This window comes from Coffea eugenioides, chromosome 2 (assembly GCF_003713205.1).
Source record: "Coffea eugenioides isolate CCC68of chromosome 2, Ceug_1.0, whole genome shotgun sequence".
Taxonomy (NCBI): Eukaryota; Viridiplantae; Streptophyta; class Magnoliopsida; order Gentianales; family Rubiaceae; genus Coffea; species Coffea eugenioides.
This window is the reverse complement of record NC_040036.1, coordinates 78,602,093-78,617,713: the sequence shown is the minus strand read 5'-3', so window position 1 is coordinate 78,617,713 and position 15,621 is coordinate 78,602,093. Positions and strand designations below refer to the sequence as shown.

At 37.4% G+C, this 15,621-nt stretch overlaps 2 protein-coding genes across 2 annotated transcripts; both read left to right on the top strand.

The window, feature by feature from the left end:
• The first annotated feature begins 2,199 nt into the window (after positions 1-2,199).
• LOC113760350 (probable receptor-like protein kinase At5g24010) lies at positions 2,200-3,669 on the top strand. The gene has a single exon (XM_027302899.1). It carries the CDS (start codon positions 2,200-2,202, stop codon positions 3,667-3,669), a length of 1,470 nt encoding a protein of 489 aa, XP_027158700.1.
• A 5,743-nt stretch (positions 3,670-9,412) lies between these two features.
• On the top strand, positions 9,413-14,274 carry LOC113763532 (ferric reduction oxidase 2). Its single transcript, XM_027307365.1, has 8 exons — positions 9,413-9,583; positions 9,689-9,794; positions 9,937-10,128; positions 10,311-10,545; positions 11,632-11,959; positions 12,524-12,767; positions 12,891-13,597; positions 13,967-14,274. The coding sequence occupies exons 1-8, from the start codon at positions 9,448-9,450 to the stop codon at positions 14,104-14,106; spliced, it is 2,088 nt and encodes a 695-aa protein (XP_027163166.1). The 5' UTR covers positions 9,413-9,447; the 3' UTR covers positions 14,107-14,274.
• The last annotated feature ends 1,347 nt before the right edge of the window (positions 14,275-15,621 follow it).

The window sequence follows — 15,621 nt, the reverse complement described above, 5'->3', positions numbered from 1 at the left end:
TCTCCTGAGGTTTGAAAATTTATACATACCTCTCTTATCATTTAAAACTACAATTTTACCCTTAAATATTTTAATGAAATTCCCTTATTTGGTATGCTTATACTTAAAATAAGTTTTAAAATTATTTTTTCATTCTTTTTCCTTCTCTTTTTTTTTTTAGTTTTTAGGCAATAAAACTATAGAACTACAACTATTACCTTTAATTTTTATTATAACAAAATGTCGAACTAGTGATTTTTTTGACGAATTAATTTTATATGTAATCAAATGTTTTTGCTGATATTTGTTTTCTATTTTTGGGTATTAAAATTAACAATAAATAAAAAAATGTCCCAAAATCACTATTAAATTATGATAATCCCACTATTCGAAAATTTTATAAAATCTAAATGAATTATTTCAACATTTTCTTTTCTATCTTATAAATCTAAATCGATAATAAAATATCATAAAAAGTATCATATAATAATAATAAAATTATTATTATAGTTGTTTATCAAATAGTAGAAATAGACATAAAAAATTTGGCAACTTTGCCTTATAATTATACTAAAAAATCATATAATTATACATGAAAATAAATTAAAACTCATTATACAAGAGTATTTTTGGATATTCATTTAAAAAATTGATCAAATCAAATACTATTTTAAGGTTTTGTTACTAAAACTATCAAATTTAGGAAGGCAAGTAAAAAGTTTTAAACTTTAGGGGAGTTCAGTGAAATTATTAGAAACCTTAGGGGAAGTTTCTGAAATTATCCCTAGTACTAAAGTCTGTCCGTCTGGGATTGTGGAATGTACAGTGGAGCCGCGTAAGGCTTAAGAATTAGTAGCCTCTCTGCTCGTTTGTTATGTATTGACCTCGAAGCCTTGTCATGCATGACTCATGAGTAATCGAAGAAATTTCCGTTGCCTCCTATTGCCACTATCACACGCAAACATACACAATTTCTTCTCCCTTATTTTTTTAGTTAATCTTGTACATAATGGCGGTGTATATTTTATAATCATTGGATGCATAACATATATATTAAATTTAAATTTAGATTAGTTTTTATACATTACATTTTATTTATTTATTTTTACAGATAGTACCTTAGATGAATGAATTTTTGTTTGGAAGGATTAGATGAAAGATTTCATCTAGTGAAACGATTGAATGCTTCAAGCACGTGATGGTGACGGCAAGGGAAGAGGGAGAGAAGAGAGGAGGAAGAGAAGAGAGGAAAAAGGAGGAGAGTGGAGGTGGCGACGGTGGGTAGCAGTTGTGAGTGATGTAAATTTTTTAAATATGCTTCAAAAATTCATAAATTTTAAAAATGTTTAAAAATATGTTTAAATAAAAACCCTCTAAAAACAACCTCAAAAGATAATTTTTTTCATATATACAATTACAATAAAATTTTTAAAATCACTTGAAAAATAGCTAATTCGAACCGAGTTTTTTTGTGGTTTCCTCGGGGTTTACGTTTGTAAAATGATCAAAAGTCATCCTGACTTTGGTAAAAAAGACAACTGCCTGTCCGGGGTTAGTGAGGTCTCTTTAGGTGTTAGTAGCAGTTGCCCTGCTTAAGGTAGTTATCCCATATCGAGTGTTGGGGGGGGGTGGTTTGGGTTAGTTTATAAGTCTCCTGAGGAACCTTAAGAGTTGCCGGCTTTTGTGGTTTTCTCGGGGTTTAGGTTTGTAAAATGATCAAAAGTCATCATGGCTTTGGTAAAAAAGACAACTGCCTGTCCGGGGTTAGTGAGGTCTCTTTAGGTCTTAGTAGTAGCTGCCCTGCTTAAGGTAGTTATCCCACATCGAGTGTTGGGGGGGGGTTTGGGTTAGTTTATAAGTCTCCTGAGGAACCTTAAGAGTTGCCGGCTTTTGTGGTTTTCTCGGGGTTTAGGTTTGTAAAATGATCAAAAGTCATCATGGCTTTAGTAAAAAAAAAGAACCGAGTTTTTTTTTTTTTAAAAAAAAAAAAATCAGATGAAAGATTTCATCCTGTAAGATGACCGAATGCTTCAAGCGCGTGGGGTCCACATTCTTCACTTCAACGCCTCCAGCTCAGAAATCAGATGTTGTTAAAATGCCAGAACACGCTTTTGCTTTCTAATTTGTATTTTCATCTTTCTTCGTGAGAGTTGAATGATCCAGACGCCTTTCTTTTCCACTTTCCCAGTTTCCAATTCCATCATCAAATTGACCTGAGCTATGAAGAGTTTCACTGCTCCCGCCATCGCTCTTAGCTCCTCCTTCTTCTTATTATTCTTCACCACCCTCGTCTCCTCTTCCTCCTCCTTCCACCCAATCGATCATTACCTCATCAGCTGCGGCTCCCACGAGCCCTCCATCATCGACCTCGACCACCGCCGCTTCACGGGCGACTCCTCCACCTCAGCCTCCCGATTCTTTACCACCCCTTCAACCCGGACTATTCCACTCACCAACTCCGACCCCGCTTCTTCCAATTCTTCTCCTCTCTACCGCACTGCCAGAGCCTTCAGTAGTCCCTGCAAGTACAGCTTCCCAATTCAGGACCACCGCGGGGGGACCCACCACTTGGTACGCCTTCATTTCTCTCCTTTCTTTAATTCCACTTCTTTCGACTTCTCCGCTGTTCAATTCCACGTTTTGGCAAATGGGTTCTTGTTGTTACGCGATTTTAGCATCCAGAATTCCCCGAAAGACGGTATAGTAATCAAGGAGTATATCATAAGGGTTGATTCCGATAAGCTTGATATTACGTTTGTGCCAAAGAAAAGATCGAATTTTGCCTTTGTCAACGCAATTGAAGTGATTTCTGCACCCCATGACTTGGTCGCTGACGTAGCCCAGTTTGTAAATTCTGAGAAAAATGAGAGGATTAATGGATTGTTGAACAAAGGGTTCGAAACTGTTTATAGAGTGAATGTAGGAGGTCCAAAGGTGACACCTTTCAATGATTCTCTGTGGAGGACTTGGGTCCCTGATGGTGAATTTTTGGAAAAATCCGGTCATGAGGGCTCCTTGGAAATCCACTTCAGTGGCCGGATTCAGTATCAGATGGGCGGGGCAACGCGTGAAGTTGGGCCGGACAATGTTTATAACTCAGCCCGGGTGATTAAGAGCTCGAATAATGTCATTCCCAAGTCGAACATAGCCTGGGTGTTTCCAGGAATTGAGGGTTACAAGTACTTGGTTCGGATGCATTTCTGCGATATAGCAAGCATTGGGCCTTATATGCTTTACTTTAATGTTTATGTAAATGGGAATTTGGCATATGAGGACTTGGATTTATCAGCAATGACAAACATGTTGCTTGCTTCGCCTTTCTATGCTGATTTTGTAGTGGAAGGGTTGAATTCCGAATCATTGAACGTTAGTGTTGGCCCGTCCAATATGAGCTTGACCAATGCTGTTGATGCTATCCTCAATGGGGTTGAGGTCTTCAAGATAAGCAATTCACTGGGTAGTTTTGATGGCGAGCTCTGTGTTGAGTCAGTTATGAAGAGCTGGAGAAGAGGAAATGCCGGTGTCATAGTGCCTTTACTAGCGGCAGTGTTTTTGTTGCTAACTGCATCCGTGGTAGTGCAAAGGAGGAGGTCTGGAGGCAGGGACACAGTGGGATGGTTAAGGTTACCTGTGGATGTCTCTGAAATTAATCTGAAGTATGGCAGCCAACAGTCATCTGGTAAACTCTGATGCCCTTGTGGGCCTAGTGAGTCCTAAATCAAGTACCTTATATATCCCTGAAGATCTTAAGGACTAGTATATGAAACGTCTTCATGGCTTTTTGTTTCTCTTGTTCTTGTGAGAACTTTTATTTATACAGAGTAGCTGTAGATTTGTCTAAAATTCAAACTGTACTCCACTCAGTGTTGAGATATTTAACATATTTGTATACTTTCCGGGGAATGATGTCTATGCTTTGTACTCAATAGCTTATTTGTTGGAAATTACCTTTACCTATGAATGTTCAAGCAGTTTGGAAAAGGAAACTTCATTGCTTTTATTAATCCTGTGAATCAGTATATTTTTTTCTAGTGTGGGTGCAATCGATCATGCATTTTTTGATGCCTCTTCTTTTGGAGTGGTTGCTGTGTTTTCTTTATGTTTGGTTTTCTAGCGGAAATCAGTTTGCACTAATTGCTGTGTAGGACCTTAATGAAGTGTGATGTGAATTATGGTTCCTTATTGATCTTGGGTCCGATAGGCTTTTGGCTTTGTGTTGCCAGATGGTATTCTCTACCTTGGCTGCTGATGGTTTGATAATCTTATGGTTCAATTGCTTCGAATATGGTCGAAGCATTTGGCATGGTATATAGACTACAGTAGAGCTCCTTCTCCGTCTTTACGTCAGCATCACCAGTAGTAGTTGCAAAGTTTTAGATCTATGTCATCATGATTTATGAAAGAGGATCACACCTTACTATAATGGAACATTTTAGACGCAAAGATAAACATTGGTAGCATGTATTATTTGCGTCATATGTTGTGGTTCTGGAAGAAGAAGAGCTGCTGCTGCTGACTTGCTACAGACTAGTTCAATGCTAGATATACTTTGAAGTAACTAAAGACTATAGACAGAGCCATGCTTGCAAGTTATACCTACACCACAGCATATCCTGTTCTGGAATTGGAACTGCAAGATCTCCTCAGTGTTTTTGTTTGTTTAGTTGAGTGACAGATGGCAGAAGGTTCTTTTTCATCTTTATGTAGCTCTGCTCCAGTCATTTGCTTCTAGTTATTGACTACTTTGCCATGTAATCAATCCCTCGACACATGGTTCTAGTTATTCTTACTTTGCCATGTAAAAATATTCAGCTTGCATGGTGGGATTGCGCCAATTTGCCATCTGATATACTAAACTAGCACATGTTTTGTCGTTTTCAAGTTCTCCCCGTGTTTCAAGATCCACCAGACAGGGTAGTCTGCACAAATTTTCTTTCCTTCTTGTGTTAGTTTTGGATATCTTTTTCAAAAAAATCTTTGTTGAACTCTTTTCATTCATTGTAGTCTTCATCTTACTTCGAGGATAATTGAATAGATTGTCCTAATTTCCCCAACTCCTAACAACGTTGATGCTGATTCAGAAGCTCATTTTCAGCACAAAGAATCAGATATGAGGTTGTAAACAGGCGTTGTTTCAGGTTTAAGAGCCGGTCTGCATTTTCGAGTCCATCAGTTTCAGCGGGTGAATCGACAATCTTGTAGAATGTGGCTGGCAAAATTGAAACTTTCTGGCCTCCTGGAGGCCCCTGGAGTGGGTCCTTCATTTTCCTTCTGGTTTGCCTCTATGGTTAGACCCAGGCCCAGCCTTCAAATTTAAATGTGGATGGGGACTAAAAAAGTGTATCTGTGGGGAAAATGATATATAATCACCTGGCTATGGAACGCTGGCTGAACAATTATTGGGCTCCCGGCCTTTTAGATGCGGGAACACATTAGAATATTAGATCATATTTTGGACTATGATTTTAGGGATGAAATTTTAGCAATAAAGAATAATCAAAGAGTAATACTCTATTTTCAAAGAAATGAACTTAAAAGTTTAGTACTCCACTTAATTTGTTGAATTCTTAATTAAGAACATTAGTGAGCGCGATGCCAAACCATTGATCATGAGCCATTGATTTCTTTCTCCCTCAATCGTGCTTGCAATATATGCTTATTTCAAAACTACTATAATGAATTAAAAAAAGTAGGTGGCAATTTTCGACATGATTTAAAAATATAACACGAATCTAACACCAAATTAATGAGTTTGGGTTGAAACTTCGTGGGTTCGGGTTAGAATCAGGTCGAATCCGATGAACTCAAAAAAAAAAGGTCGAATTCAGGTCACCCACGGGTTGATCCGATAACCCGTTTATGAATTAAAAATAATTTAATAAATATAAAAATATTTTTATCTAACTAAACTAAGTTATTCTTTTTTCCCCAAAGGTATTAACCACTTAATTCTAAATGAATTTGTTTAACTTGTGTGAAGTTGAAATTATTATGTTTGGACAAATGATATATAACATTATTTTCTATTTTTATAGTATCTTAATTTATTTTAGATCTAGTTTAGGATAAAATACCTTTACAGTGTTTTAATTTATTTCAGATCTGGTTTGGAATTGTTTTATCGAGATTTTTATTATTTGATAATGTAATTAGTCTTGTGCGAAATTGGTTATGTTAGAAATTACACTGGTAAATTAATAAATTGAAATTATATTTCAGGTCATTCGGGTTGACCCGCTAACCCAAAATTTCGGGTTCGGATCAGGTATCCTGACCCGTTTTGAATTGGCAAGTCGTATTCGGGTCAGCAGGTTATCTGTTATATTCAGGTCTCAATCCGATCCGCCAATCCACTTCTGAGCCAATTGCCACCCCTAAAAAAAATGAATGCACATCTCTCTAAATATAATGCGTGAGTCAGTGTTAAAATTAAGAGTGTCATTATTTGTTATTCCAATTTCCAAATGTACCATTCCAAGATTTAGCATGATACATCCATACCTCATCTGTCAAATTTCACACTGCTAATTCACAGCTGCCACTGTACTCTTCCTATAATTGTACCACTATATTCGTTCCAGTTGATTCGCGAGGAGGCTAAACTCGTTTGCAATCCTAGTGCGACCATGTTGATCGTTGGCGGGTGGTGCTGCCACATGGGTCCGTTGATTTCCGCACGAAACCTGGCTAGGTTCCCAAGATTTAGCAACTATGATTAGAAACGTCACTGAATTCCCAGAGGATGGAGCGTAGATGCCTTTTTGCTGTGGAAAGTGTCCTGAAGCATCACTTCCACTTTCAAAGTGACGACTGACAACATATAATCATCACAGTGTCCTCATGCAATGCTTGCGTAGGCAGATGTAGCAATTATTTCAGGGCATTTAATTAATCATCAAGAAACTGTAGGATTTAAGTAAAAGAGAATTGGGCAAACAATTAAGAGATAAAAAGATTAACCTACAGAAAAATTGCATGTCTAATTGTGTCAACCCAACATCTGCTCCACACATCAGCTTTTGGGCACGCGCAGGCACACATCCAACACGAGGACTGCCGTATTTACTCCTGGACGAACACAATGCAACACGCACATCCCAGATTAGCCATCCCACTATATTGGTCAAATAGGCGATTGCCCTCCAATTTGCTAAGTGGCAATTTTTTAAAGTGTTGTTTCCCCTAAAAAAGCCAAATCTTTATCCTTCCGCCCCATCTGTGGAAACAGAGACGAATGTAGCTAGCCATAGGCCGTGAAATTCAGATTTGGGGCGGTGCCTCCACTTTGATGGTCCTCATTTTATTTCGCCAGGATTAGATCTTTCATTGCCTAACGATCACTAGCTTCCATTTAGTGGTATGTTTCATTTTTTGCGTCAGCATTACATATATGCCTGTTAAACATGTCAGAAATCTATGGTGTTTTTTGTCAGAAGAAAAGCTGGATGAAAGCCCTTCATCTGTGAAACTTGGAAGAAAAGCAGTAGTGAATTAATGGTTCTAATTGACTGAATGGATCGTTACATATTAGCTTTTCTTGATTTTTTGGTAAGTTTTGACGGACAGGACTTCGCACCTTATCTTCCTCTTTTCGAGTGTAAACACATGGACGTATTTGATTTGAGTATATATATATATATATATATATATATATATTGATGCATTTCAATGGTAGTAAAGATCTTGATCAGTGAATATAGAGATGGCCACCACATTAATAGTGGAGTGGGAGGTCAAGGGTTCAAATCTTGCATCCCATCAATGTGTTTCTACACGAGTATTGTTCTAAATAGGGATGGCAACGGGTCCCCTTGAATACAATCTAACATGATGAAATAAATACAACTAAAATAGTCAAGTTTTCACTTTTGGTACAAATACAATCACTAATTCATTATTGTGTTTGTGCTTTTTTTTGAGAAAAAAATGTTATTTTATTAAGTGTAATTAGAAATTTAGTATAAATGTATTAGTAAATTTAGTATAACTATTTAATAAATTCTATTAGTAGACATGTCTAATTATTCATATAATTGATAATATTAATTATATTACATACACTAATATATATTATATAATACATCTAACTAATAATATCATTATCATAAGTTTATAACTAATTAAATTACATATTATATATAATTATATATATATTTATATATATATACTTTTTTTTTTGCGGGTGGCGGGGCGGGGGAGTATTTCTAAACAAGGGGAAAAAATTCCCCCCCGCCCCCGCCCCGAGAGCCCCCCGCGGGCACCGGCCCCTATTGCCATTCCTAATTCTAAATTCATACGGGTGAGTTGTGCACCGGTCTAATCTAATGGTAGTTCAGTTTCCGTCAGGATCCCCCCTCAATTGGGCCACTCCTTAGAGTCGATTCCCATAGAGTTGGTTTTACGCAAAAAAAAAAAATATATATACAAGTACCATACTATAAATGGCATTGGCATTTTCAGACCTCTATGTATATGCCAATTATACAAGTACCATACTAGTCTACTTATGGCGTCAACCACACGATCAAGTTATTCTCTTTTGCATTAGGTGCATACGTACGTATCCATTTTTTAAACTGTTTGATTTAGATACAAGTGTGCTGCTACTGTTAAGCTATCCCCTGACGCGAAAATAATGCATGAAGCATGCAATGAAGCGTAGTAAAGCAAACCACGTGCCTTTCTTTGCCCTTTCGTTGACCCCCAAATAATGTCAAAAAAACATGTAATCAGTGGAAAAATAAACGTATAAGTGAAATTAGACCCTGTTTGGATTATCATTTTCTGTCAAAAAATTGCGTCATTTTTCGTGATCATATTTTTCTATAACCTTTTTTCCTCACATATATCAAATCGCTACAATAATTTTTTCTTGAAAAATCATGAAAGATGCAATCCAAACGAGCTTGTATAGTATTATAGTTAAATGCTTAACCTTGATGTTACAATATATATTGTCAAATTTTTACTACAGTTGAATGATTTTCTTTGGTATCTACTTAGCATATGGTAAAAGCCTATGCTTGCTTGTTTGCCATGCTCATACACAACTATTGCCAAAAAAAATTTGTGTCCAAAATTAATTAATTATTTTACACACTCTCTCTCTGTCTCTTGCACTCGCAGGTTTTGTTTTTAGGGGAAGAATGAAGATTACGTGTATACATTCCATCACCCTTGCAGGGGCGTGAATCATGCTTTTCATGGTTTAGGAATATTAGTGGTATGCTACTGTTTCTCTTGTAGGTTCACACACTAGGAAATAATATTCTACACGACGTCTATCCATTATATAAGGCCATTAACTTCTTGTATCCATTATACAAGGCTATTTCTATCGATTTGCAATTCCATAGATATTCCCCCCGCTACGAATATTGGCCCGTAGTGATAGTCATCAACGAAGCCATGGACACAAGGGTGGCAACAAGATCTCCTCAGGCTGGAGGAAACAGTGTCGTCCAAGGAATGATAATGGCACTGCTTGTTGTGGTCTCGGCTGGATATATTTTCATCTGGATCATGGTGCCAACCAATACTTTCAAACAGAACTGGCTTCTAAAGATTCGAGCTGAGTCTAATACAACTTACTTTGGATCACAAGGTTTATTTATTGATGATTTATTGATCTCCGATCCTCTCTACTCCTCGATGTTCTTTCTCAATTTTATATAAGCAGTTTCATCTTCTTCATAACCACCTTTTACAGGTGCAAATTTCTTGGTCTTCACATTTCCTGTTCTTTTCGTTGCTGCCTTGGGCTGTGTCTTTCTCCATTTAGGAAAGAAACGAAGCAATGAGCATGATTCAAAGAGGTAACTCTAGATACATCAAGAAGGATTTAAGTAAATTTTGCAGCAGATTTTTTTATTTTTTTTGGCTTCGCGGGGGGAAAAAAAACAAAAGAAGAAGAAGAAGCTTGACTTGCAACTCTTCTTCGTGTTTTCTGATCGACAGACGTGATGGTAAAAATCGTATAGTGGCATGGAAGAGGCCAGTTATCATCAAAGGACTAGGAATTGTTTCTCGAATTGAGTTGGCTTTTCTTGTGATGTTCATTGCCCTTCTCGTTTGGTTCTACACAGTTTACGTGCGCAATGGCTTCGCTAGCATCACTCCGAAGTCAGCTGCAAAGAGTGGGATGAAAGTGTAAGATGCCTTTAACTTAATTAGAAATTAAGAAATCCATCCATCTCAGTTTCTTTATTATTATTATTATTCTTTCCAAAAAGCATAAAGTTGCAGAAATAAAAGCTGAGATTGTTCGGACAAAGGTGGCGGATCATATAAATCCATACACTAATCGTATTCATATGTGATATGTGTGGCAGGTGGCAAGCTAAGCTGGGCAGTGCAGCTCTAAGGCTAGGCCTGCTAGGGAATCTATGTCTAACATTTCTCTTCTTTCCGGTGACCCGCGGCTCATCGGTGCTGCAACTTTTTGGCCTGACATCCGAAGCAAGCATCAAGTATCATATATGGCTTGGCCACATTGTAATGACCCTTTTCACCGCTCATGGCGTTTGCTACATCATCTTCTGGGCTGCCACACATCAAATATCCGAGGTAATTATTAAGTAGTAGTACTCCACCAGTTATTTGTACTTGATACAAACGTTAAATACAATTAAGACAACTGAATTAATGAACAAAGTCATATATAATGACTGAAGCATTCTACTAGTCCTGTTCAATGTGCCCTTTGCATCCAACCTTAAAACACCCTTAACAAACTCGCTTCACTGCCAGTGCCAACAATTTGAGGTGGTGACAGCCTTAAACAAGTGATGCAATGGTTTATATTCGAAAAAATTGTTTGACTATCTCGTCCAATTTAATTAGTTTCTTTCGTAAGAATTGATATGCAGATGTACATAGAGTCCTCTTTTTATTTGCGATTTTTTTTTTGGTTAATTTGAAAGTTAATTGAACGGTTACTCTATCTTCAATGAATAAAATAAATGATTACTCTTATATACTATCTTTTCCGGAAACACAGGCGATTGAACAAGTTATATAATTGAATAGAATAGAAGTTTCCAATTGTTTAAATCAATAACTAAACGAAAATAGTGCAACAGTCGATGTACTGAGCACTGACACTATGAGTGAAGGAGCAACTTGGGTGATTGTGCCCACAAGAAACAAGTTGCAGGGATGGGTTGCCCTGGACCTGGGGAGACTAATAGCTAGCTAGCATGCATCACCCCACTGACCAAACCAGAAGAAACTGGTCTGTGCTCTAAATTTGTTCTTGTTTCTTGTTTGGGCTCTTGGTTGCTTTTCTTTACATATCTTTTAGGCTTGGTGCGTTTTCCATGCAAATTGCAGTCTCGCATTACGTATGGGCATATATTGTTGTTTGCTGGAAAAAGCAAAAAGATAAGTAAGGTCCCATCTGGGAGTTGCTTGACAAATCGACTTTGATGTATCATATTCAAGGGTGGTGGGCTGCTAGCTTACAGGGTGTTATCGTGGGGTTCGTCAATCTTATGAGAACAAAAAGTTAAAATTGCCAATTTTTGTATTCGTCTGTGAGATATGTCAAAGGTTACCTTCTTCACGTATGCTTTTCTTTTGCTTATAATTAGTATAACTAATATCTTATTTTTCTTTCTTCTTTGTTTTGTTATTTTTGCTCAAATAATTCAGATGACAAAATGGGCTAAAGCAGACATTTCCAATGTGGCCGGAGAAATAGCTTTGGTAGCGGGACTAGCCATGTGGGCAACGACATTTCCCCGCATAAGGAGAAAGATGTTTGAGCTCTTCTTCTATACTCATCACTTGTACATCATCTTCGTGCTCTTCTTCGTCCTCCATGTTGGCATCGCTTTTGCCTGCCTCATGCTTCCTGGCTTCTATCTCTTCATGATTGATCGTTACTTGAGGTTCTTGCAATCTCGCCAAAACGTTCGTTCAGTCTCCGCTCGAATTCTACCCTGTGAAACCGTGGAGCTCAGCTTCTCCAAGACCAAAGGTACATAAGTGCATGTTCCAATTGTACAGGGGGAAAAGAAAAATAAAATTAATCTACCAAATAATGTGCCAACACAAGTTGGCTTAATTGACAAGCGCGGATAACCTCCTCACAAAAAGGTTGTATATTTGAATTTTGCTGCAAATGCGAGAACTATGTTAGTGGAGTATCTATAAGAATCGTTCTAAGCGATGTATGGTTTTAAGAGTATGTCCTGATCCATGATTGTGAATAGAGTTGAATCTGTCCAAACTTTTAATTACAAAAAAAAAAAAGGAAAAAACCAAATGATAGGTGATAGCAAATGATCACGAACTTCAGCTCTACATCAGGTTTCTTCTGAATGACAACGATGGCCTTCACTGTCCAAATGATGTGTTTATTTTTAAGAGGAATTTGTTCATTCATAGAAAATATGTTATGGAACTAAAATTGGTGCCGTGACATTATGAGCAACCATCCGTAATTACGCGCTCTTCCTTTTTCTTTTGATTCTTTGCATTCTCTAAAATTGATGAAAGCGAAATTAATATGATTTTTAACTTTTTCCACCCTTATTATCAGGTCTTAGCTATGCTCCAACAAGCATATTGTTCTTGAATGTACCGAGCATCTCGAAGTTACAGTGGCACCCTTTTACAATTACTTCAAGCAGTAATTTGGAGCCTGAAAAGCTGAGTGTCATCATTAAAGGTGACGGGAGTTGGACAAAGAAGCTCCATGAGATGCTTTCTTCCCCTTCTTCTGTGGATCATCTTGATGTGTCCATTGAAGGACCTTATGGACCAACTTCAACTGATTTCCTAAGGTACAAACAGTGTCCTTTACTCCTGTTCCGTGTCTAAGAAAAATGTAAGTACATCCGGACCAATGAAGACACTTGTCGCTACTTGATTTTTTTACCTATAATTTCTTATTCTGTTGGTTGCAGGCATGAATTGCTGGTGATGGTGAGTGGAGGCAGCGGAATCACTCCTTTCATCTCCATCATTCGTGAGCTTATGTACGCAAGCGACACGCTGAAATGCAAGACTCCTTCAATTCTCCTCATCCCCTCATTCAAGAATTCTTCAGACTTGACCATGCTAGATCTGCTCCTCCCTATTGTTGGTTCCCCGGCAGAATTTTCCAACTTCGCTTTACAAATCGAGGCTTACGTAACGAGAGAAAAACAACCTGCACCAGAAGGCAAGAAGAGTCTCAGGACCGTCTGGTTCAAACCAAAGCCATCAGATTCACCAGTTGCTCCAATCTTGGGCAAAAACAGCTGGCTCTGGCTTGGTGCAATAATATCAGCATCTTTTATCATCTATCTTATCTTCATGGGGATTCTTACGAGATTCTACATTTATCCCATTGATCACAACACCAACGATGTCTATTCATGGTCTTCTAGAGCTGTGCTGAATATCCTTTTCATGTGCATTTCTATAATCATCGCAGCTACCGCGGCTTTTCTCTGGAACAAGAAACAAAATGCCATGGAGAACAAACAGATTCAGAACCTGGAAGGGGCAACTCCCGTAGCGTCACCCAACTCATGGTTCTATAATGCAGACAGAGAATTAGAAAGCTTACCCCAGCAGTCACTGGTCCTCTCTACCAATCTGCACTATGGTGAAAGGCCAGACCTAAAGAGTAAGTCAACTAATTGCAATATGACTGACTATATTATACTAGTGCAGGTAAATTCCTAAAGCATGACACATGGGTTTGATTAACAGCTTATATATGGCGAACAAAAATCGCATGGCCTGAAACCGTAGGAATTAGAGGCCGTAAATTCAAATCGCTCCTTTCCTCTTTTTTCGCTTCTTAAATCTCACAACTCTTGTGTTACATGTATTTTTTTTTTTTATAAGTATAAATGTGATTAGAAGAGTGCAGGTTAATAATTATTCTGCCCATTTATCGTTCAGCAAAATTTACTGTAGGTTCCCATTGATTTTGGTCAACATAATCTACGTGCATGCATGTTTTGATATATTAAGGTTGGTTCTGACGCAGAAATTCTTTTTGAGCGCAAAGAATCCAGCGTTGGAGTTCTAGTTTGTGGACCGAAGAAGATGAGACATGAGGTTGCAAACATATGCTCTTCTGGTTTGGGAGCTAATTTGCATTTCGAGTCCATCAGTTTCAGCTGGTGATCGATCATATGACAATCTTCTGCCTTTTTTTCTTGTTTCCTTTTGTTAGCACTTGGGCAGAGTTGAGTGCTTCAAAATGTAAATGCGAATGTTGAATGTGAAAAAATTGCTTGCTTGTTTGAAAAATAAATAGAACTCCTCCTCATGTTTCATGAGAGGCTTCCAAATTTTAGATCAATCACTTGAAAGTTTATATTTTATTTGAAATGAGGTGAACTGCCTGCAAATTGTAACATGATGGCCATAATATTAATCAAGGAAAAAAGAAATCAGCATTGCTCCCAAAAGGCAACCCCCTCTAATGGATATGGCAATTGCTCTATTTGTAAAATATCTTTATCTAAATATTACTTTCGAGATTTATAATTTTAACAAGTGTTTGTTTAACGGGTGCCATTGGTCACTTGTTAAGATATAAGATATATTTTAGGTATCGTATTTTTTAAAATGTAGGATTAATCAATAAAAAGTAAATAGATACGATGGAGGATAGGTAACCACCCAATGAGTAAAAGAATAAATGATAGAAAGGATTATTTAGATGACCACCCAAGAAGATGAGTGGATCACTGTGTTTTTATTTTTTTTTTCTTTTTTTCCTTCATATTACTTTTTTTTTTTTTTTTTTTGTCGATGCGATAGAATTCCTATAACCTAAGCTAGCCTATTCTAGGGGGGAGGGGACTCCATCGAAATTGGTCAATGAAGACCGTCACATAATGTGACAATTTTTGTGGGAGGTAAGGTTCGAACCCTTGACCTCCCGCACTACCAAGCCTAAGAAGGCTTGAGATGACCACTGGACCAAAGGCCCAGTGGCTTTTCCTTCATATTACGGTTGTGTTTCTTTCCACAGTTAAAGAAAACAAAATAGCGTTGATCAAGATGGGTTGGGTTGCAAGTTGGATTTCAATTGGACCCGTTCGTAAGATGATTGCTTGGTTGGAAAACCTTTTTGGGCCTTTTGCCTTCTGGATTGGGTCATAATGGGCTTTTTTTCATTCTTCCTGGCTTCCCCTGAGGCCTTCAGAACGTAAATGTGGGTGGATGGGAATCTTGAACGAAAAGATGCGAGGGTCAATCATGAATATTGTGAAAAATTGTTTGGAGAACCCTAGTTCAAACTTGATTTTTTTTTATAGTAAATTTCATGATTTTATAATAAATAATTAAAAATTTTATTATAAATATACTATTGGATAAGACCCTACGTGTCTTCGAGTTTTGATTTTTTCTATTCGAACTCGACTCGATTATGTTATCAAGTAGCTCGAACTCAATTGGACCTTTTTATCGAGCTACTTGCGAGCCCGAGGCAAATAACTTGATTAATTTACATCCCTAGTTCTATTCTTTGATCCTCAAATTTTTCTTCTGTTGCTTATATATTCTCCTTATAAGGACCAGAGTTTTCATTAAAGAAAAAAAATATTAAGAAGCTACCAAGTTGGTAGGCAAAAAACCATCTTAACAAAAGTTTTTCTGTTTCTTTTTTCGGACAAACGCATACTGTGA

Coding starts and splice junctions, on each gene's coding strand:
- LOC113760350 (XM_027302899.1), top strand. CDS start 2,200: ATGAAGAGTTTCACTGCTCCCGCCATCGCTCTTAGCTCCTCCTTCTTC.
- LOC113763532 (XM_027307365.1), top strand. CDS start 9,448: ATGATAATGGCACTGCTTGTTGTGGTCTCGGCTGGATATATTTTCATC. Junction 10,129..10,310: donor GCAAAGAGTGGGATGAAAGT/GTAAGATGCCTT, acceptor TATGTGTGGCAG/GTGGCAAGCTAAGCTGGGCA. Junction 10,546..11,631: donor CCACACATCAAATATCCGAG/GTAATTATTAAG, acceptor CAAATAATTCAG/ATGACAAAATGGGCTAAAGC.